Source organism: Macrosteles quadrilineatus, unplaced genomic scaffold, assembly GCF_028750875.1.
Source record: "Macrosteles quadrilineatus isolate MER2022 unplaced genomic scaffold, UCM_ALF_1.0 Scaffold_2__2_contigs__length_208266976, whole genome shotgun sequence".
In the NCBI taxonomy this organism is placed as follows: Eukaryota; Metazoa; Arthropoda; class Insecta; order Hemiptera; family Cicadellidae; genus Macrosteles; species Macrosteles quadrilineatus.
In genome coordinates this window covers 6638592-6663035 of record NW_026542595.1, presented here as the reverse complement: position 1 = coordinate 6663035, position 24444 = coordinate 6638592, and the positions used below count along the sequence as shown (strand labels likewise).

General features: G+C 33.6%; 1 protein-coding gene across 2 annotated transcripts in view; it reads right to left on the bottom strand.

The window, feature by feature from the left end:
• LOC128988087 (parathyroid hormone/parathyroid hormone-related peptide receptor-like) overlaps positions 1-24444 on the bottom strand; it is a 91582-nt gene that overhangs the window by 4652 nt on the left and 62486 nt on the right. For both annotated transcript variants that reach the window (XM_054409288.1, XM_054409289.1), the window contains exons 2-9: positions 19075-19111; positions 17448-17541; positions 15705-15814; positions 7845-7997; positions 5114-5208; positions 3504-3669; positions 3120-3279; positions 2746-2876 (exon numbers count right to left, since the gene is read on the bottom strand). In XM_054409288.1, the coding sequence (XP_054265263.1) occupies positions 2746-2876; positions 3120-3279; positions 3504-3669; positions 5114-5208; positions 7845-7997; positions 15705-15814; positions 17448-17541; positions 19075-19077 (912 nt within the window). In that variant the 5' untranslated portion in view covers positions 19078-19111. The remainder of the gene's footprint in view (positions 1-2745; positions 2877-3119; positions 3280-3503; positions 3670-5113; positions 5209-7844; positions 7998-15704; positions 15815-17447; positions 17542-19074; positions 19112-24444) is intronic.

Below are 24444 nucleotides of genomic sequence, written 5' to 3'. Positions count from 1 at the left end.
TGATTTTCAAATGAGTCACTCACAATAAGGACACCATGTGTGTATGTGTATATTAGTAAGCTTAACCATTTATTATTGTAATTATTTCAAGACTTAATGTCTGCCGTAACTAGACATTTTGATTATCTGGATGAGTATTATATTCCTTCTACGAAATATACTGTTACGAAATATATTATTTGGACGCTATTGTTACAGAGTTTTTAAAACTGTCAAAGAACAAATGTGGCAAATAATGTATACTTTGACGTATAAAATATTAACTAGTTATGATCTGTATTAATGAGCATTAACAACATTGTAGGATAGATCAGCATTGCATGTAGAAATGTAAAATGCTAACACGTTATACCATTTTTAAACTTTCCTTACGGCTTTAGTTTAGGTAAGACCGATAGAAAGTTTTTAAACCAAGTCAGTTTTAAAACAAATACTAACATTTTAACCGGGATAATTTAGATTTTATTATCATAAAAGGTCTGAGAGTAATGGAAAGTTCTTAAATTATTAAATTTATTATGGCACTACTTAATAAAATATGTATACATTTGTTCACAAGTAACCACGCAAATGTTTAGAGCTTTCTATTTTTTCAGTTTATTAATATTCTGAATCACCCTCATAGCATTCGCAATATTACTATAACCAAAGAATAATATCAGAACGGAGACAAGTAGGCAGAGACCTCTGTTATTGTAAACGCAAACTTCCTCCAAATACCTTAATAGTATCAGAGTAAAGTGTGAGCCAAAAGTTTACTAAGTTTGTTTTCCTGCCACTACTTTCCAATAACCTAAGTTTTAAAAGTGGATAAACGTTTGGGCTCGGTCCAATATAACACTCCAGGATTTTGCTATGATGAAGCGCCCCAGCTTCACCCCACTGTAGTTTGCAAGCCATGTTGTTCTCAATTCCAATTGTTGATGAAAGGTTTATGATATCGGAATTCCCGCTGTACGCAGCCCTTTTGATGCTTACAGTTTCAACACAAGGTATTTGGTGCACTAGGAATATCAGTAATTTTGTTAAATATCTTGCAGATCATAAAATGATAACGGTTATACTATACATTTACTGTATGATACCAGACAAAAAGTCTGTAGTATTTAACAGTACTATTGGAACAAAAAAGTTTGCTTTGACATGAAACGAATATTTACAGTAATTCATATGACAAATCTAAATAAAACGGTATTATTTTTGATTGCTCACTAACATATCAACATACATACAATAAACCTCTTATTGGGGTTCTCTGTAAAATCCTTTACCACCTGTCCTACTAAACCAATTATAACGATTTACTTATTTCCTAGAAGAAAAAAATTAAACACAAAGCCTTTAATTTGTTTCTAGAGGGTGGTTTAAAAGGTTTAGCTAATGCTAAAGCAGCTTATACCAGTATAAAATGTAAATTAGTAATTTACAAGCTGATTACATTCATAACTCCAATAAATTTTTTTAACGACAGTCAATTTCAAATAGGTAAAATGTTATGAAAATTAAATTCAAATTGGCTTCGGTACTTTATTTATATTTTTCTGATTGAAATGGCAAATCACTCTTAATAACCTATACAGTATCTAAAAACGACGTGATTCAGATACTGTAAATTAGTAGATTTATTCTTATAATAATTGTCTAAAAACATTCGCGTTATTTTTATTTTCATATCGAGATGTTTTCTTGAGTGTTTAAAGGCATTTCATTATTCAATAAGCCCTGAAACAAGGTATTTAAAAATTTGAATTGCTGAAATGGGTGCTTTTTCGCCCAATCAAATTTTTATATACCTACCATTTTGGCTAGGGGTGACATATAGACTTCGGGTTTGCACCATTGCTTATGTCTTGACAAACCCTTCAAAATAAGGGGTCACTCAATAGGATGTTTAATTTTTTTTTTTAATAAGTCACCCCACCAGCTACACGGTTAAGGGGGTTAAAATATATTTGTGATGTAAACAATTGCGGATCGTTTGTTAAAAATAAATGCCACAAACAGAATATTTCTATCTATTTCTGTTAAAAAATGCAGATTTGTTCCATAGATGTGAAATTTGTGCTATTTCACATTAATAAAACTTTGGGATACCTGCCATTTTGACTAGGGCTGAGATATCCACTTCGGGTTTGCGACGTCGTGATTCTTTTGATAACCCCTTCAAAATTATGGGTAACTCAATAGGGGTAGCTATTTGAAAAAAAAGTCACCCCTACCCCCTACCCTGTCAGGGAGGTTAAAACATATTTTTAATGTAAAAAATTGCAGATCCTTTGTTAAAAATAAATGCCACAAACAGAATATTTCTACCTATTTTGGTAAAAAAAATACAGATTTATTTCCATAATTTTGAAATTGTTGCTTTTCACAATTATAACATTTTGGAATACCTGACCTTTTGTCTAGGGGTGAGATATCCACTTCGGGTTTGCGTCATTGTATTTATTTTGACAATCCCTTCGAAATGAGGGGTGAGTAAATAGAGGTTGCTATTTGAAAAAAATAAGTCACCCCTACCCCCTACCCTGTTAGAGGGATTAGCACATATTTTGTATGTAAAAGATTACGGATCCTTTGTTAAATCAATGCCACAGACAGAATATTTATCTCTATTTCGGTGTAAAAATACAGATTTGTTTCAATACTTAATTTACACACTGTATAATTACAACAAATGAATTAGGTGATCAAATAGCCCTTCAATACAAATAGCAAGATACAAAGTATCATGTATCTAATTACCAGGATAGAGACGGTAGTGGGGACCTTGATGAGCAAGAAATAGTTAGGGTTGTTGTTGGTTGTCCAGCACAGGGTGTTCTCCCACAACATTCGAACAATCACCCAGGGCATGACGAACAATAGAGGCAGACCTGCAACGTAGAGTCTAAGGGTCATAACTTTGTCATCTTACCTACTCATTAATAGTTTAGATTTGCTAAATCACTTACAACAGTCTAATAAGTAATATTTCGTATTGTGGTTGAATTTATTTAGAACTAATTTATATCTATTTACAACGTGTAAATCATTATAATCTATTACTTTCTATAATTGTAAACGTTTGTCAAAAGCTTTAATATTATACAACTATGTATTAACAATGCAATACCTACCCCACCCTAGGACAACGTATACAGTGATGGCGGATGTATCGGAGAATACCGCTAGGAATATGAGGTTGTGAAGGTAAATGCCTTCCATCAGAATCCACGAGTAGTTGACCATGATGAAGTATTGCCAGAGACTCATGATCAACTTGCATTGCCAGTTTTGCTAGACACAACAGTAACATTAATTTACGTAGGACAAATTATAAATGCTGCGTAGGGTGATTTTAATAAAGGATGCAATACGGCTAGAAGATAAAATACCATATTGTTTTAATTGAAGTTAGGCTGATTTTGTTAATATTCTGTTTATTACCTATAACAAACAAAAGGATTTTCCATATCTGTTTAGCAAGATCTCACTATGGATTTCCTGTATGCAGCATGTACCTCATTCTCATGCAAGAAGTAAGCTTCTCCCTCCCAGAAGGCGAGGTCCGAAGGCAGGCCGACTCCTCGTACAAACAACGCGTCCTTCAGCAGAGTGGTGAAGGCGCGCATCATGAACGACACGAACAGATGCATGTGCAGCTTGTTGCGGGGACAGCGGAGTTTCCTGACAACCGAGGAAGACGTCACACATGGGATGGTAACAATTGTAATAATGTAATATTGTTTAGAATTAGACAATATTGAGGTAAGTTATAACAAATGCTGTACTGTAGACCCTTGGGGGAGCAAGCTGGTCTAGTGGTTAGAGTTCGGGACTTCGGTTCCTGAGGTCCCGGGTTCAAATCCCGCCAAATCTTCAATGGATTTTATCTAAGTGATAATGCCGCAACCCCTAGGTCTAGCCTGAAGTAATGTGAAAAACATCATAGGACGCTCGTGATTAGCGTCCTAGGAAAAACATGTTAGACCCTTGATGACTATCAATATAGTTTCATTTAAAAAAATAATACATTAGAACATTTACGGAATTAAAAAAAAATATCATCATACGAATAATTGAAGAGCGGAGTAATGAAATTAACTAAGAGAAATAAAACTTTGGATTGTGTTGTAGGAGTAAAGTGTGACACCTTATATTTTCTTGATTTAACTTGAACGAGTAAAATCCTTTATTCAAACAAAGATTGTTTTGAAATTATTTTGAGTCACGATTTACCAAGTATAGAGTCAAGGCCTCGCGATAAATTGAATATGTATAGATTAAAAATGTGCTTGCTTTTTCGTGCCTGACTTGACGTTTCAAAGTCAAGTATAAAAACCAGATAGTACTGACCCTAATTAGAACTGTATTTTAAACCAACTACCATCCGTATACAAAGCAGACCCATAGATACACAACAAAGAAGCTGCAATAATTTAGAATGTTTAAGTATCTTTGATTATACATGCGGATTATACTTAGCTTTTCTTCACAATAAAATAATACATTTCTCAAACGTCCTTTTACGTTTTTATCATCCATGTTAGTAGTTAGAAGTCCAGATAGAGACATTGACGTACTTGTAACGAGTCTGGGACACCAGTTCCTCCGATCAGAATAGCAATCTGTTATTTCCTACACTAGATGCTATTGAAAGCTCACTTCATCAGGAGATATGTTTGTTACAAAGGATTTAGGCTACTAGCCAATTTGTACAACTTTTCTGTTCGTATTTAGAACATTTTTCGAATGATCCGTGTTTAACTTATTCACTATTTACTTACAACCAATATTTACAGATTTGATCTAAATGGAATATAATTTTTATCAAATAAAAGATTTATTCATTAAAGATGTACTGTAGCAAGAATCAAAGCTGTGACATAGTAAAAAGGTTTTAATAAATATAAAGAGTATGAAATATATATTTGTTATAAGTATACATGAAATATAAAAAAATGTATGACAAGCGAGGTTATATACGACCTCCCATCCACTATGAACATTATTTTTGACATTTGGCTCTAGGTTTTAAATGAATACAGTAGATACAATAAACATTAATGACAGACAATAATAAATGTATATGAGGACGATGTCATTATAGTTGAATACTATATTTACTTACTTAAAAGTAGCAAATATACAGAAAGCGACGATAAGGGTCAGTAGAGAGACACCATAGCCGACCCTGGATACAGTCTTGACCAAAGGAACATATTGCTGGAACAATAGTATACAAAGTGTAAGAGAGGTTGTAATATTAAGCTTCATTTATGTTAAAGCATTTCTGTCAATCATGTATCACATTCCAAAATACTTTAAAAAATGTCAAACTTTACAGGTTGAGCTAGATTGTCCTACTTCTCTCATTTAAACTGACAACGCTAGAGAATATTGTGTTCAAGATGCCTGTTTGTTCAGCATTTTACGCTGCTAAATGTAAAATAAGCATTGTTTTTTACAAATTATACTTAAAATAGCGATGATTAAGGCTGGTGAAAGAGTAAGTTATATTTTTGGTTAATTCTATGAATTCAAATCCGTGTAGACAGAAGATAAGATCTATAATAATCAGTCTCGTCATAGTGTAAGAACTAAAGCATTAAGTAATAAGTAAAATAGTCAGAGTTGTATACAAATATTTGGAATATCAACGTTCTGACCATCTCTAGTCATACAAAATGAACTGTTTTATTACCTGTTTACAACTATTACGCCATTTATAAAGAAGTAATACGACATATAAATACATAGTATGTGTCAAGAGCGTGAGCGTATTTTCATAACCACAACCCTTTAGAAATGATAGGATGAATTTCAAAGGAATTTTAACTCAGTTTCCTTATAGATCGTACAAAGGTATTTGAGGATTAAGCTAGGGCATGCTCCACGCGCTTTGAAAGTGTCCCTGCTGTGTTTTTCTTTTTCATATCTTTACCGTCATAATAAGCTAAAATCATAATAAAGCCTACCACATGAATTAAAAAAAATATTTTACATACATATAAAACTTATATTAAATTAATTTCCAGATGTGGCCAATTAATCCCAATATAATGTTTAGTTCTAAGATTTTTGGTTGTCTTTTAATTTACCTTCAAAAGTAGGAATTCTTCCCGATTCTTCCCTGCCCAGCCTGTATATGAGATGACCTAAACTCTTGTTTGAATTTCAGTGAAAATAATCATTTAAAATATCGTTGTTTGAGTTTTTTATGTTTTGAGTGTTTTAAGTAGATTGATTGGCTTCAACAAAATATGGTTTCTGGATTAACGGATAAGAAGCATTGGTTTGTATTTGAATTATCATAAAACATGTGTGCAATGTATATAACTTCAATACTTACAGCCTGACCTTCTCAGGTGCCATAGCAAATTGTGGCCAATAGAGGTATTGATTTGTTTGAAAATAACATATTAGCTGGTAATAAAAATGGATCACTCTGAGCAGTTCGTGTAATGGTGTTAGATATGAAATAACGTACAGCAAATAAATTGATAAATTATAAAGCCACATTTGCAAACACTGATGTTCAACAATCAGATTGAACTCTATATTTGCTTTCGGTTATACAGGGTTAGTAAAAAGTGTGGAGACCCCCTGTTATTTTTTCAACGGTCCATACTAGAAAAACTAAACTCGGCACACCATTATGGCATGTTATGAAGTACTTTTTGGGCATAACCAACACTTGGCGTTCACCCCCAAAATGGGGGATTTTGGGGGAAACTCAAAAATTTCAAATACAAAGACCCATCGAGTGATCCCTCATTTTGTAGGTCCTGGTAAAAGAAAACCAACAACGCAAACTAGAGGTATCTATCTCATTTCAGTAAAAAATGGCAGCCATTTGAAATTCTCATAAGTTCCCAAACCCAAAATGGGGAATTTTGGGGGAAACTCAAAAATTTTTAATGATAAGCCCCATCGAGTGACCCCTCATTTAGAAGGTCATAATAAAAGAAAAGTAACAACGCAAACTATAGGTCTCTCTTAACACAGTAAAATATGGCAGCTAATTGAATATAAAATTGCTAGTTATTACTGATTTACAAAGATTTCAATCAGATTCAATTTTTTACTGGATTGAGATAGAAGCCTCTAGTTTGCGTTGTTAGTTTTCGTTTACCAGGACCTTCAAAATGAAGGGTCACTCGATGAAGCTTATCATTTAAAAATTTTGAGTTTCCCCCAAAATCCCCCATTTTGGGTTTGGTAAGCAAGTGGCTATTAGGCTTAAAAAGTACTTCATAACATGCCAAAAAGGTGTGTAGAGTTTAGTTTTCCTAGTGTGAGCCGCTACAAAATTTACAGTGGGTCTCCAGATTTGGAAAGCTGTAAGTTAAATTGAACTTCTGAGAATTTCAATTGGCTGCCATTTTTTACTGAAATGAGATAGATACCTCTAGTTTGCTTTGTTGGTTTTCTTTTACGAGGACCTTCAAAATGAGGGGTCACTCGATGGGTCTTTGTATTTGCAGTTTTTGAGTTTCCCCCAAAATCCCCCATTTTGGGGATGTACACCAAGTGACGGTTATGCCCAAAAAGTACTTCATAACATGTCATAAAGGTGTGCCGAGATTAGTTTTTCTAGTATGGGCCGTTAAAAAAATAACAGGGAGTCTCCACACTTTTTACTAACCCTGTATACATTCTTGTACTGTATTGCTGGGGGTTTTTAATTTGCTTTCAAAATTTTATTAGTATGGTCACAAAACATAGATTGTTTCTATCTATATATCAATATTGTATTATCATTACTGTATTCATCATATTACTGTACTTTATAATTAATTTATTAGTTAAACAATTATTATAGCGGTAAACCCATGACATTCATTTCGTAAGGGACTTACAGCAATTAAGGAAGAGTTTCTGAGCTCCGGGAAACGTATAACTACTTTGGTCATACGACTGGTGTAACACTGTGTGTAGTTGGTCCATGTAGCGTTGGTACCACTGTTGAAGAACCAATCTCCTGCCTCCGTGCAAACCTTGGTGGCGACCCTCTGTGACATAGAGTAATAGAGAATAACACAGTGTAACTATAGGATTGTGACTACTTTGGTCAAACGACTGGTGTAATACTGTGTGTAGTTGGTCCATGTAGCGTTGGAACCACTGTTGAAGAACCAATCTCCCGCCTCCGTGCAAACCTTGGTGGTGACTCTCTGTGACATAGAGTAATAGAGAATAACACAGTGTAACTATAGGATTGTGACTACTTTGGTCATACGACTGGTGTAATACTGTGTGTAGTTGGTCCATGTAGCGTTGGAACCACTGTTGAAGAACCAATCTCCCGCCTCCGTGCAAACCTTGGTGGCGACTCTCTGTGACATAGAGTAATAGAGAATAACACAGTGTAACTATAGGATTGTGACTACTTTGGTCAAACGACTGGTGTAATACTGTGTGTAGTTGGTCCATGTAGCGTTGGAACCACTGTTGAAGAACCAATCTCCCGCCTCCGTGCAAACCTTGGTGGTGACTCTCTGTGACATAGAGTAATAGAGAATAACACAGTGTAACTATAGGATTGTGACTACTTTGGTCATACGACTGGTGTAATACTGTGTGTAGTTGGTCCATGTAGCGTTGGAACCACTGTTGAAGAACCAATCTCCCGCCTCCGTGCAAACCTTGGTGGCGACTCTCTGTGACATAGAGTAATAGAGAATAACACAGTGTAACTATAGGATTGTGACTACTTTGGTCATACGACTGGTGTAACACTGTGTATAGTTGGTCCATGTAGCGTTGGAACCACTGTTGAAGAACCAATCTCCCGCCTCCGTGCAAACCTTGGTGGCGACTCTCTGTGACATAGAGTAATAGAGAATAACACAGTGTAACTATAGGATTGTGACTACTTTGGTCAAACGACTGGTGTAATACTGTGTGTAGTTGGTCCATGTAGCGTTGGAACCACTGTTGAAGAACCAATCTCCCGCCTCCGTGCAAACCTTGGTGGTGACTCTCTGTGACATAGAGTAATAGAGAATAACACAGTGTAACTATAGGATTGTGACTACTTTGGTCATACGACTGGTGTAACACTGTGTATAGTTGGTCCATGTAGCGTTGGTACCACTGTTGAAGAACCAATCTCCCGCCTCCGTGCAAACCTTGGTGGTGACTCTCTGTGACATAGAGTAATAGAGAATAACACAGTGTAACTATAGGATTGTGACTACTTTGGTCATACGACTGGTGTAACACTGTGTATAGTTGGTCCATGTAGCGTTGGTACCACTGTTGAAGAACCAATCTCCCGCCTCCGTGCAAACCTTGGTGGCGACTCTCTGTGACATAGAGTAATAGAGAATAACACAGTGTAACTATAGGATTGTGACTACTTTGGTCATACGACTGGTGTAACACTGTGTATAGTTGGTCCATGTAGCGTTGGTACCACTGTTGAAGAACCAATCTCCCGCCTCCGTGCAAACCTTGGTGGCGACTCTCTGTGACATAGAGTAATAGAGAATAACACAGTGTAACTATAGGATTGTGACTACTTTGGTCATACGACTGGTGTAACACTGTGTATAGTTGGTCCATGTAGCGTTGGAACCACTGTTGAAGAACCAATCTCCCGCCTCCGTGCAAACCTTGGTGGCGACTCTCTGTGACATAGAGTAATAGAGAATAACACAGTGTAACTATAGGATTGTGACTACTTTGGTCAAACGACTGGTGTAATACTGTGTGTAGTTGGTCCATGTAGCGTTGGAACCACTGTTGAAGAACCAATCTCCCGCCTCCGTGCAAACCTTGGTGGTGACTCTCTGTGACATAGAGTAATAGAGAATAACACAGTGTAACTATAGGATTGTGACTACTTTGGTCATACGACTGGTGTAACACTGTGTATAGTTGGTCCATGTAGCGTTGGTACCACTGTTGAAGAACCAATCTCCCGCCTCCGTGCAAACCTTGGTGGTGACTCTCTGTGACATAGAGTAATAGAGAATAACACAGTGTAACTATAGGATTGTGACTACTTTGGTCATACGACTGGTGTAACACTGTGTATAGTTGGTCCATGTAGCGTTGGTACCACTGTTGAAGAACCAATCTCCCGCCTCCGTGCAAACCTTGGTGGCGACTCTCTGTGACATAGAGTAATAGAGAATAACACAGTGTAACTATAGGATTGTGACTACTTTGGTCATACGACTGGTGTAACACTGTGTATAGTTGGTCCATGTAGCGTTGGTACCACTGTTGAAGAACCAATCTCCCGCCTCCGTGCAAACCTTGGTGGCGACTCTCTGTGACATAGAGTAACAGAGAATAGCACAGAGTAAGACGAACCATCAACTAAGTATGATTTTGTGGTAGTGTAAGACAGTATGCAGTCTGTATTTCTGGTAATGTATGCAGACAAAAAGTAACTGAGGAATTAAGAAGAACAAATGAAAATAAAGAATGTTTTTTAAAACCTGTATGTTTCTACCATAATTTCGAGACCTTCTGAGCTAGGTAGGTTATCCTTTACGGACATGAAGTAAACAACTAGATTAAAGTATTACAGATTGTTGAGCATTGTGGATGAATTAATTCTGAAGAGCGCTGTTGTTTACCGTTTCAGTATTCTTAAACATAATATGTTTTGGACACACCAGGATCGCGCCACTCGTCCTACACTCATCTCCACTCATACTTGGCTTAAAATACCCACTTTCTATGGTCGCAATTTCAATGAAAATTATTTAAGTATTAAAATACTATTTTCATATTAGTTATTATATGAAAACGAAATCATAATTTTCCCAGGGCTGTAAGTTAAATACTATATAGCTAGTTCAGTTGCATAAAATGTAAACACAATAACTAACGGGCAAAATGCTTTTGTAGATGTACATCCTCATTTCTTGGGCTACCAAGACAATATTTTATCATTTAAATTTCCTCTATATTGTAATTAAAGGTTTACGTTCTGTAGATTGTCGACTTACTACATCGTTATGTTTTAGTACTTTTTTCAGATAACAAATGAAATACTAATCCAATAATATTATATGAATTTTCTATTCCAGACAGTTTTTATTAGTTTTATAGTGTTTTATGATCTAGGTGTTACAACAAAGTATATTATTGAAGATGTTCACCTTAACGATTAGCATTACAATTATATTTATAAAAATGTTTCCAGTGGACCTTCTCTCAATTTAAGACAACAACTATCTCATTTTATTGACGTTATTGTCATCGTATTCGATAAAATACTTGACATTTTTGCGATTCATATGGGAATCCAGCAAACATATTGCTTGAATTCCATCGTTCTTATTGAAGCTGGTTAAATATGTTACTAGAAACATGAAAGGAAGCCACTCAACACTAAAACCTTTGCGCACTAGTCTGTTCAAAGGCTTTGATACAATCTGAGTAATTGTCCTTTTTCGTGGCATGTGAAAATCTGTCGGTGCAGCGAGTAAAATCTCATTATACTTTTTTTCATTTTCTACCGCTACAGTATTTTGTGTTGCATTTTGAAAACACGTTTGGTCAACTTAGCTTCTGAATAATCTTGCTAACCAGAATCTATGAGTGGTACTGAAACACATCAAATAGAAAAGAGTTACCTATAATATAGTTTCAAAGTGTTGTCTAAAATCATACAATGCATTCAACACAGATAAATTATTGACCATTCATATGGGAAAGAAAGAGATTTTGGGATTGGATCAGTTTTCTGTTTTTATATTATCATCTTGGATCAAAATTCAAAGTGATGTATTGTGTATAGTTATTAATATTCGTCGTCGATATACAAGGCACTGGTTTATATTGTAAGCAAAATAAACAATTGATGAAAGGGTAAAGTTCTTGAATAGTGATTTCATTTTTAATAGTATAATTTCTTTAGCTCTTCAAGTTTGGCATTTCAAAGCTAAAACCTAATTACGACGACGTTTATTTTACCATTGTGTATAATTATGTTTTTCTTATCAAATTCTTATGGATGTAGAAAAGAGTAGCACCTTATCAAGCTTAATAAAGAAAATTTATTTTTGTGTGTTTTAACATGAATCCAGTTTGCATAAAAGCACGGTTTGAAAGTAATGAGTAAGTGTGATTACAAACTTAAATGGAGAGAACTTACTTCTGCAACAAATAGAAAAGGGATTTCTAAATGTCCAATGGAATGAATCTTTTTACCATAAATTTCAAGGACTTTGTACACTTCAGTATTGCATAGGTTAGCAACTTTGATAGGCACTGTGTGTTACGAATGATGAGTACTGTATTGTATTGTAATCAACCTTCAACTTAATCTACAATGGAAACTCCATGTACAATTTCGAAACTTAAATTTATTAATTATAATACAAAACTGATAGTAAAGAAAAGAAAGGGGGTTCACAATAAATTGTACAAACAGTGGGAGATGAATTTACTTGAAAAATTTTAGGCTAGGCCTATTACAATGGTTTTAATTATTTAGGTTCAATGTTATAATTTACTGCAAGGATCTTTATCTCAGGTGGGGTGATCGAGCGGCATTTGAATTTAATCTTGTGATATAAGCCTAATTAAATTTTGTTTTAAAATATAAAATATGTTCGAATTATAGATTGGTTGAATTAATAATAGTTCTGAATAAGTTAAGCTTCTATTAGTTCTTGACTTTAAATTTAAGTATAAATGTCCAAAGGTTAGGCCTAAAAAAAAAGTGTTAATGGCTTCCAAAGGGGAAAATGTCTATTGGAGTAATCTCACCAAAATTGATGTCTTCTTTGATGTAAAGTTCTTGATGTTATAAATGATGAATGTTCGTAACAAGGATGGGTCTTCTTTCAACAAATTCCACTAATTTTGTCCGAATAATGTACTTTTTTTATAAAATTTTGATATTAAATATGGAGTATTCAGTTTACATCTGCATACTATCTTGGTTCTATTGGAAGTGATGATGGTCTGATGTATTGTTGCACTCACATATGTCAATGCTGACTTAATAATATAAAATTAAAGGTCACTGTTCACACATATATTATAACAAATTTCATTTGCTAGAGAGCTAAATTATAATTTTGAAAAGTTATTTAAATAAAATTATATAGAATTTGAAGCAATTTTGTTACAAAAGTTATAGGCTATTATATATTTACATGAAATTATGTTATTTGAAAATTTCTATATCGTATTGTATTAAATTGATTACCTATTGGTCTGCATGGACAATTAATTACTATATATGGTTTTAAAAGGGATTGACATTTAGATAAAATGAAAAACATATGGTGGAAATTAAATTATTCTATTAAAAAAAAATATTAGTGAAAATATTGAGTTGTTACAGTATATTAGAACAACGGTTGGATAATTTGGATACAGATTTTTGAGAGCGCATCAGCAAAAGGTTATGGCGAATGGTGTAGTGTTTGGTTTTTGCTGTTGTGGTTTGTTATATTGCTTCTTGATGTCTACGCCAGTGGAATTTTTACAGGAGAGTTAATAGGAGAGTTATACAGAGTATTCAAATAACGCGGTCCAAACCTACGGGTTGTGGATGTGCCGGAAATCCAACCCGTTCCTCCCATACATAAGTCTAGGGTGCTAACAAGGTGCCACAAGGCTAGCAATAGGTATAAATACTTCTAGATTTGATAGATTGGTAACTTGTGTGATTGTGAAACCTGAGCAATCGGTGAAACAAGGTTGGAAAACAGTTTAAGCATCTTATAGATGAGGGCACGGTCGAGATACTTCACGTTGAGAAGGTTAAAGAAGTATGTGAGATGTGGTTTATTTATTTATTTATTTATTTATTCCAACGGTTTCTCCATTAATACAATTTTGTCAAACTATGAACTATACATAAGTAGCAAATAATAAGTTAATAATAGTGGTTTCAAAAATCGTGCAATAATAATAAATAAGGAAGCTGGCAATAAATACATGAGTGAGACCTAAAAACTACAATAAATAACAACAAGAAGACTATGCCTAGTAATAATGGTAACAAGTAACAAGCAGTAATGACGGTAACTTTACAGCAGGCAATAACAACCAACGATTAAATAAGACCAACAAAATAGACTATGGCAACAAAGATAACAAATTATAAACTGTGAAAATAATAACAAAAGACAGCAAAATATTACAGAAGTACTAAAAAAGTATAATTTGTGGGAGTGTGTGTGTATGTGCAAAAATCGTGCAATAATAATAAATAAGGAAGCTGGCAATAAATACATGAGTGGGACCTGAAAACTACAATAAATAACAACAAGAAGACTATGCCTAGTAATAATGGTAACAAGTAACAAGCAGTAATGACGGTAACTTTACAACAGGCAATAACAACAACGATTAAATAAGACCAACAAAATAGACTATGGCAACAAAGATAACAAATTATAAACTGTGAAAATAATAACAAAAGACAGTAAAATATTACAAAAGTAATAACAAAAGTATAATTTGTGGGAGTATGTGTGTGTGTGTGCATGCATGACATGGGAAGAACACTGTGTCAAACACCAAACACCATGCTAAAAAGCACCAACTTTCATTTGTGGCCCTTTAAAGGCACCACCTATATTGCACTGCACCTTGCTGAGGTAACACCAGCCTCAAAACAGAACTAAGGTGTGGCCCTTTAAAGGCACCACCTAAACAAGAACTACACATCACTTGTTCCCACAGGAGGGCAGGAAAATGCTTCTAAGATGTTCTCCCTTGTAAATATCTTGAGGCGTCTGTCTTGAATGAGGAAGAAGAAATCCCGAAGAAGTCAATGTGAGTCGAAGCCTCTCCACCCATCCTCAGCAACCTTGACAACCCATGATGGTAGGAGTAATTCCTTGCTTGGAATCCTCTGGCAAATAACGTTTTGGATCTGGTTCCTTTAGGGGCAGAGAATTCTATATTATTCAGAAAAGATGTGCAGTCGATGATACCATTCACGAGTTTGAAGAGAAACTGCAGGTCGTAACATTTCCTTCTCAGACTGAGTGGTTGCAGATCATAGTATTTCTCCAGGGTGATAATAGGAACATCCTGAAAGTGGTACCCCAGTCTAAGACCAATCAGTCTAATAAATCTTCTTTGTATCTTATCTAGTATATCGATGTGCAAAGACTGATAAGGAGACCAGACAACAGAGCAGTATTCCGTCAGACGTAGACGCAGAGTGGTATGGAGTTGGTGACGTAGGCATCTATGTTCCTGTTCCAGAGAGCAGGTGGTATGCTAGTTGTAATGCTCACCTTGCGGCTGCTTATTAGCTTTAGATGTTATGGTATGGGGTGTCAGTAAGGGTGGATGGGTAAGTAAGGTCAGGACGATTGAAGAGGTGCAGAGGGGGGAATATAGTCTCTCAAGGGTTGAGGTGGAACAAAGATGACGTTTGTTGAAGGCACAGAGACACTTACTAGATCGAGGTAGCTAGCTCGTTTCTTGGGTCTTGAAACTCAGGGTACAACGAACGATAGGTTTGAGTCAAGTTCTGGTTTTAGGAAGGTGCAGGTCTTTTTCATGGTCATGAGGAAGTTACGTAGATGAGTTCGGACTTAAATATTACCTTATTCACCATTAGTAAAATGTCTAATCCAAAGCAATTATAAGCTATATTAGTAATTGTTCGTGCAAATATTGAACCCTGTTTTTTAAAAGTATTTTTTACAATCACATATGTGTAGCATAATCGAACTTTCAGCTATGGTTTGCTCATTGTATATGTGAATATTATTAGTTACCTGGGGGTTGAAGCCGACGATGTACGATGGACATGGGAGGGTAATGACAGTCCCAGGTCTAGCTGGGGGCCAACACAACATCCCGTCCCACACCCGGGGACAGTGTTCAGCTGTAGAATAGAATACAGTTTACTCCCTTACATACCAAGCGTACGTTATGGAACATGTTTTGCAGGTGCAATATTGTGTTTAGGTCAAGACTTACAATAGAACTAATACTAATCGAGAGCTCACTGAACTTGAGATTTGAGATTGAGGCTTGAGACTTAAACTCATTTTTTATAAGCATTCAACTTGCTGTGAAAAAACGCTAAATATGTTTCAAAATTCAGTATAATACTAGAAATAATAAACCAATCATTAAAGAAACAATATTTAATATTCAAACTTACTGACACAGAAAACATATTTACTTGCCACTAACTACCTAGAACTAACTATTACGGTGTTTTTGTTTTTGTAATTTAATAAATTCATTCTCAAAATACAGTATATTTCGGTGACACAAACTGATAAAATGAAATATGTCTTCCAACGTTACTCAAGATGTTCATTTTCCTCGAACCATTCTTATATGCAGAGACAATTTTTTTATTATTTTTGTAACTTCTAACAAATCAAAAAGTTTGTATGTTGGTAATTGGTAACAAGTTGGAAGCGTATTAAAAGAAACTTTATCATACAAAAATATAAAAAAAACATTGAATAGTTAGTGTTAAGGATATGAACAAAGTATTAATAAACCAATCCAGTCTTTATTTTTAAATAATAATAATGCAGAAACTAATAATAAAAAAAATTATTCTTCAGTACCTAAATGATTTTTAGTGACAGTCACCACTAAGTAATAACTGGTCAAAATCGGTGAATAATGTCAACTATTTCATTTATGTTTTTTTTTTAATATTTTTTCATACTAGCTACGCCTGATGCATTTTTAAAGTAGGAGGAATTCGAGTTAAACGATGATTTTCGGGAAAGCTGTCAAGATATTGGGTTTGATACCAAATGTCTTATAATGAGTTTTCTCCCTTATCAATGAACAGATATTCCAAAGTTTGGTCTGCACTAAAAAATCTCCAAAACAATTGTCTAAATAAAACATTCATACGGTAGTTCTTTTGCCTATGTAATTTGTGTAGTATTAAAGCTTGAATATTTTGAATGGCTGCCATTTTTAATCCGAATACTGTCTTAAAATTCCAAAAAAATCTGCCTCTGTGTTATTTATCTACATAAAAAAATAAATTCATTACAAAATGTCATTATCAATTAAAAATTTTATTTATAAACAAAAAGGCGCCTCTACTGATACTTTTAATTTGTTTAAATAGTTAATGTAATATTTAAGTTTGTGTGTGGTTCAAGAATGATTCCTTAAATGTCGGTAGAGAGGTAATATACACCCTTTATAATAGTTTTGTAAACTATAACAATATAAGTATAAACTACTCGATTTTACCGAGTATTGTTGCTTGTTAGACTTCTTATTATCCAGTGATTTAATAGTTTTACAGTAGCCCTTAAACTTTCCAAAAACTACAATTAAATTTGTAATCTCCCTATTTACACATGAAATACCCTACATATTTACACAAACCAAACCAAAACCAACATTTTACTTTTGAGCAAACGCTTATTTATTTATTAGGAAATAAGTATTGTTAGTTTTATCTTTGGATATTATTTGTATTACTTAAAATTAAAGGAATGCCTTATCAGTTTAAAATATACACAACCCACCAGAGCCAGTAGAGTTGTGTATTCGCAGGAGACAATCCTGTTTCCTTTGCTGTACGTAGACATCCTGCTCGCTGCCATCGGGGTATCCTGGCTCCTGGAATATAAACAGACTTGTCTTCCCAGAGACAATTCATGGCAATAATGGTATGTAACATACTAAATGAAGAGTACATTTTTATACATGCAATATGTTAGTAGCCTACTTTTTATTCGGGGATTTAAAAAATAATCATTTTACGCATGTTTAACATTTCATTGCAATACAGATAACTGTGAGCTGAATACTAGATGCTTATATAAGAGTATAACACTGCCATAGTGTATTTAAATGCTAGTGTTGTAAATTTGTATAGTAAGAGGAAAAGCTTATTGCATGTGTATGAAAAAGAGCTTAGTTGTAGGAACACCGAAAGACCAGGTTTAAGTATCTTGCTGAGGAACATTTGAATATTTGTACTAAGATTATATTTACTTAACCGTTGGCATTTGTTTGCTTTTAGATATGTAAGATGTTTCTTTCTCAAATACCCTTCAGAAATACACAATTTATATATTTGGATATAAATTTAGGGATTTATTACAGTTCACTGTAGTTTAACTAGTAATCAACCTTAAAAAGGTGTGGTTATAATTCATCATCTTAATAATAAGCAGTGATCATGTTCTAGTTAATTTATGTATATCATTTAAATAATTATTAGCGTTTAAAATATTTAGAAATTCTGAGAAATAAAGGTCTATATTTTATGCGTAAAAATTACCACATTAACTTTCTATAGGCCTATCGTTGGCTTGGTTATTATATAAAATTTTTAGATTTAAAAATGAATTTTATACATCGTATTTAATAAAATAAAATATTTCACTAAGATGTTTTAGCAAAACCCGTTTCTGGTATGTGAAATGCGAGGATTTTCTTGCGTCAGTGACGAAAATGTATTACCTTGTTTTTGTCTGGTTAGCCTTGACAAATACTAGGAATTCTGTCCATTTTCATCTTACACTGTGTACCTTTTATTATTCCATTATTTTTTATTTTATTATTTATTATTCTCCATGTTGAGCAGTTATGCGCTTTAAAAATTATCATTTGTTGTTAAAACAATGTATGAATTCCTTGCAAAAAATATTTGTTTGCTGATTTAACAAACAATACCAACTACTAAATTCATCATCCATGAACCTCTTACTATTGTACTATAGTGATTAGACAAATGTAGATCAGGAATTCTTTAGAGGCCATGTAAGAATGAGCCATGAGGTCCTAACTTCAACTAAGCAGGATTTTCATGTGAAAGGCGTGTCACTTTGAACATGATGTTCTTTTAACATTGTAAATTGTAATAAAACGCTAAAAAGATTTCTGAAATAGACTTTGCCTTGATTCAGTGAAATTGTAATTAAATAATCAAAATATTTTCTTTTTTTCTTTTATTGAACTGACCTTACTTAGATTATTTAAAGTTTCATATTTTATAGTACCCATCCAAGAAAATAACTACAATTTATTTTGAACACAGTTAAGTCCTTTTAAATTAAATTTTCCAACTCTTAGCAGAAAACACATTTCTTTCGCGCTTGCTTGTCAAAGGTTAATCTGTTTCTGTAAATCCAAGTATTTACCTACCATGGCTATTGAAGTTTTATCTGATTGCTTTCGCCATCTGCAACAAAAAGTAAATGTGATTAGAATAAGCCATTGTGGTATTTATATAACTAAAGTTATACAATATTATACAGCTATCGGTTGGGTAACGTCACATTTTACGCCATTTTAGGTATAAATAAATATGAACTACCCTTATATTTTTATATCAGCCTTTATATTAGCAATTCCATTTAATACTTTAACATTGGGCCAAAATATTTCCATTTACCATTAATTACCCAATCCTCACACGAATCAAAAAGAATACCTAAATGAAAACTATATATATATATATATATATATATATTATTTAACCACCAATGAATCAAATCTAAACAATACAATACGAATCAAAGTTAACTTATTCCAGGGAAAATTAAGTCCACTTGCTGTGTTGAATACTTTGAATGCACTCAGCAATTCAATGAAGTTTGAATTTCTTTCCATTCAATAAAATAAAAATCTACAATACAGTGAAATCGTCTACAGTTTTATCAGTAAGCAGAAATTTTATTTTACTGTCATGTAAAAATTACCGATTTAGAGTTGCAGTGTAATAGTTGTATGAATATTAGAGAATACCACATTATATAACAAGCTATCATAGTAATGACTGTATTTATAATCTAAGTTAAAAATGAAATTCACATTTATTAATTGCGTTAATAAATCCTAAATTAAAATAAATTTCAAAATATGTTTATAAATGTGAATAGGTATGTTTTGTGCATGAACCTTTTGCGGTGTTTACTTGAATTGGTTTGCTTATCATATTTTCTATATTCCTTTAGTATTTTCATTTATCACGTTGTTGTGGAATAGAAAAGTAGTAGTATTTATGTAGCTTATGGTCATACCACATTTGAACCTTCAACTACCGATACAGTACATAGTTCCACGAACTCCATGTTCAATTGATATTGAGCTTAGTCTATTATGTTTGTCTCTAAACACTATTTTGTATGTTACTGTATACAATGTTTCCTACAATGTTTACTGTACTGTTAACAATGTTTATTTCAGAACACAGATAAAATAAAATCTAGTCCCAAAAATGTTATCCCACTTACTTTATGATTCCTTACTCACTAATGAAACTCGCAAATTTATTAATACCATAATTATCTATGGTACCATAATTTATAGCGACAATGGCGGTGGTTGTACCGTGGAACGTCTGTCCTACAGGCCTCGTCCGGTCTCAATACCAACCATCACTTATAACGTAAAATTAAGTGATATTGCCATGGTATAATATGTTGGGTTTGGAGCCCACTTTAAGCTATACTACTATTAAGTTCAACGAAGACTCTTGGGGGATCAAGCCGTCATCGCAACTTGCAACTTATTATCCATACTAGTGTACATGTTGCTCGAATTCGAGCAATTGGAAAGTATTACAGGAGTTATTTCAAAACGAACAACAGTCATATTTACAATGAGTTTAAAAGAGTCGACTCAAAGATTACCGGAGTGTAACTCAGACCATGTTTATCTTCGTTATTCATAAACCTAAAGCATTCCAGCCGGTTTTCTCCTTCTCAAAATGCCTCGCTGTACAGGCAACACAGGTCAGTGAGGGCCAATTGAGAACGAAAAGTCATTTTGGGGTTGTGTTAGGGCGCATTTGTAACTTAATAGTTGAGATTGTCCAGGGTCAGGTGCTGACTGTGATGAGTTAAGCCTATTACGCGCCACTGTTCTGTAGCTGCGGTCGTTATCACGGTTACGCCTCCTGTCTATGTTTCGTTGTCGTCGCGTCGGGGGCATTTAAAAGAAAAACAACAAATAAACAAATTATAGCTACACAAAACAACGATAAACGCACAAATTTAAGATACAACCATACTAACACGATCCGTCTTGGGGTTATGTTTACACAAACTCAAATAGTAAATAAATGTACTCAATGCGTTTCATTGAATTGCAAAATAAATAACAGCAATTAAATTATACAGCTGATCAAAATGTAAACAATTATGTTCTCCATAAGGATAACACGGGAACTTTCAAAGCCACTGGGGCAGAGCCCAAGGGGTGTTTTCAAAAATGTAAGGCCAGTTTGCAAATCTAAGCGACACGCTCTTTCCAATGAGACGTCAATGGATAAAATCGGTTAAGAAATGGCGGAGGAGTTCAACCGACAAAGTTTCATGTAGCGTATTAATTATATAGATACTACTATAGGCTAGTGCATTTGATTTGGCTTAGAGTTTACAGAATTGACAATTTTAGTTTTAAATAATTAAATACCAAAAATTAAAATTAAGGAATTATATCTTGTAAGCAGTACCTAACATTTACACATTTGTACGACATATTCCGGTACAGTTTAACTGAAGCAGATGACACGACTACTTCCTTTTTAAAATTCAAATAATTGCCAGGCCAAGTTCAAGATAACAATATTAATAATTCATTTCACATGGTTGATCAAATTGTGGTACTGTACCTAGTATATTTAGTTTTGATGTAAATCCAATTAATTTTTATAATCTGTTTATTATTCTAAATTAATGTAAATGTGATATTGAATTTTTGCTGGAAATTAAAAATATGTTTGGCAGGTAATCGATTACAATTCATTTTCTAACTATTTAAAAAATGTTCATGGCTATGAAATAATTTGGTTTGCCTTTGTAATATAATATACTGTTCCTTAATATGATATTCCTTGCAACAAAATCTCGTAAGGTTTCATATAAGAGCAGGTGGGTTGTGTGCTTTCTTACATTATCTAAGCTTTTACCTAACCTAATATTATTACACCCAAGTCTCTTATAATATTCGTGAAATTGCATGAACATTTCTTTTTAATATCGAAGCGTTTTGTCGCTAAATGGTAATTTTCCATTATATATTTAAAGACAATTTCAAATCATGTCGAAGAATTGAAAAATGTCAATTACGGTTGTTTTAAGTTTAAATCGATTTATTAAATTAAAATCCACGTTTTATCTTCTGAGCTGTATATAATACTGGTACAACGAAATAATTGGAATGCCTTTCTCAAAACTCAATTTGCGGCAATGTCTACCGGTGTGAATGTACAGTGTGTGCGACAAACCTGTTTGATTTTGTACATTTTCTTACGTGTTATGTGTTTTGACTTCAACGAATTAGCTTTAGACTAAATATTCATGTGTCAGATGATGGCATTATAATGTCAATACGACCGTTATAACATAGGACTACAGTTATAAATTGTGATCTGTATTGACGAAGGTAAAACATATTAAAAAAAGCTTTTTAAACTACAAACAAGATTATGTATTGAAGTGGTTTTGTTGGAGGCTGAACATTTCACGATTTCCGAAAGCAGCGATGTTTTATTTAAGTACGTCTCTCTTTTGTCAGGTTTTATCATTGCAGTAAAATAGTTATTGTAATGTCTGTCATATCTGGTAATCAGCGCTTCCAGTTAAAAATAATTTGTCTATAAGCACTATATTTAGATTCTACCTTGAGACAAATTTGTTTAATTTAGGTTTAATGATCTAGTATATTTTATATGTGTTCGAAAGTCTTAAGACATTAATTATACCTAAAGCACAAAGGATAATGATTTAACTAATATAAATATAACAATCTGAAACTTATTTAGCTAAAAAAATCAGAATTGGGTTTCAGGGTCAGTTTTCTTATCTGAAGAACAGTGGTTTAAGATTCGATTGCAGATATAAGATAGGTCTGCTGTAAACATTTATCACAATTTGACAGTAGGCCGGACCAGTTTACACTAACTTAAAAGCATAAATAATAAGCTTGATATATTGAACAGGTTAAATAACTTTATTATCCGCTACTTCCCCTACTAATAATGGTAATAAGTTTAAGCTTTTCTCCGATTTAAATATTTGGGAAAATCTGCTTTCTAATATTTTCTGTAACAAAACACCGAATCTATACTGGATGCTTTGACATCGACAATCCCTTGTTGACTATTAACTCTATGTCAATATCACACGAAGCCACGAACATTTTATTAATTCTATCAATGTAAAACATAGTTTAATTCAAACATATTTACATATTAAAACCGTCAAACGAATGTGAAAAGTATCAATCCCAACCTAAACCTCCTAAATAATTCACCTACTCAATAATGTGGAAATCCACGTGTCGTTGCCGTTGACATTTTATCCATGGTAATAGAGATTGGCTTTAAAATATGTTGTTGCTAAAATTATTACAACACAAGTAATATAGTGTTTCTACAGTTATATTCCTTCCATTATTAATTGTTGTTAACACATTATTTAATTTAAAGGAGTTATTCCATGGAGCTGTACGAAACAAAAAACATTTAAATAAAGTTTATAAATAAAAGTTTAACACTTTAAAGCTTCTACCACTGATCCATATAAAAATGCTTTTCATTAACCTTGAGTAGTCTAAGTTTGACGAAAACTTAACCCAATTTAAGAGCTTGAAGGCTTGAAGTTTGATACACATTTCCTTACTTTAACTTGATTTTAAACTTCATTGAGGAGGTACGGCTTTTAATTAACCTAATTTTCCTGTAGTTGTAACTAGTTAGTTGTTTAGTTTGTTCTACTTTTTACAGTTTGACCTGTCCCGCCCATGCATCACTTTACCATACGTTGGGATAGGATATTTCTGGACAAACTCTTTACTCTTTGTTATTGTTTGTATTCATTTTGTCAACGCAAGAATTATTTGGATTGGTTATAATAAGGAGCATGTGTACAGCATTTCCGTGTGAAATACAACATAACAAAATATAAATAATAAATAAATGTTTCAATCATTGGACATATAACACATCACTAAGCCCTAGTCGAATTTATTTAAATCCGTGTATGATTCCAAAAGCAATTCCAAGAAATTTAGATTCTTTGGAAATTCAAATAAAAAAAAAAAACATTAACTTAAACAATTTCAAGAGTTTTTGTGGAAGCTATTAACTTAGGTCGGTTCTACCCCCGGAGTAGGCTGATCTAGTGGTAGAGAGCAGGGGATCGGTCCTTGATGTCCAGAGATCAAACCCACGCGAACAGCGACTTAGGCCTAAGCGGAAAATCGAGCTGTTTCAACCTGCTTAAACTTAGAGTGGATGTAGTAGATAAAGTCCATTAGTTAGGTATTACATCTTATCATTTCAAAATTAAAAACTTAATTACTGTAGTGATTATGTTTCAAATAAAACTAAATTTTCAAAGATGTCTTTTTAATATCAATTCCACACATGCTCGTAAATTTACAAACGATTTATTGTTTTCATGGCAAAAATTTTTTAAAATATTTACTTTTCCTACACCTAACAATGCACATGTTCTCTCACTGATTTGATTTGGCAAAGTGGCCAATTCGCTCATCAGTGAGACA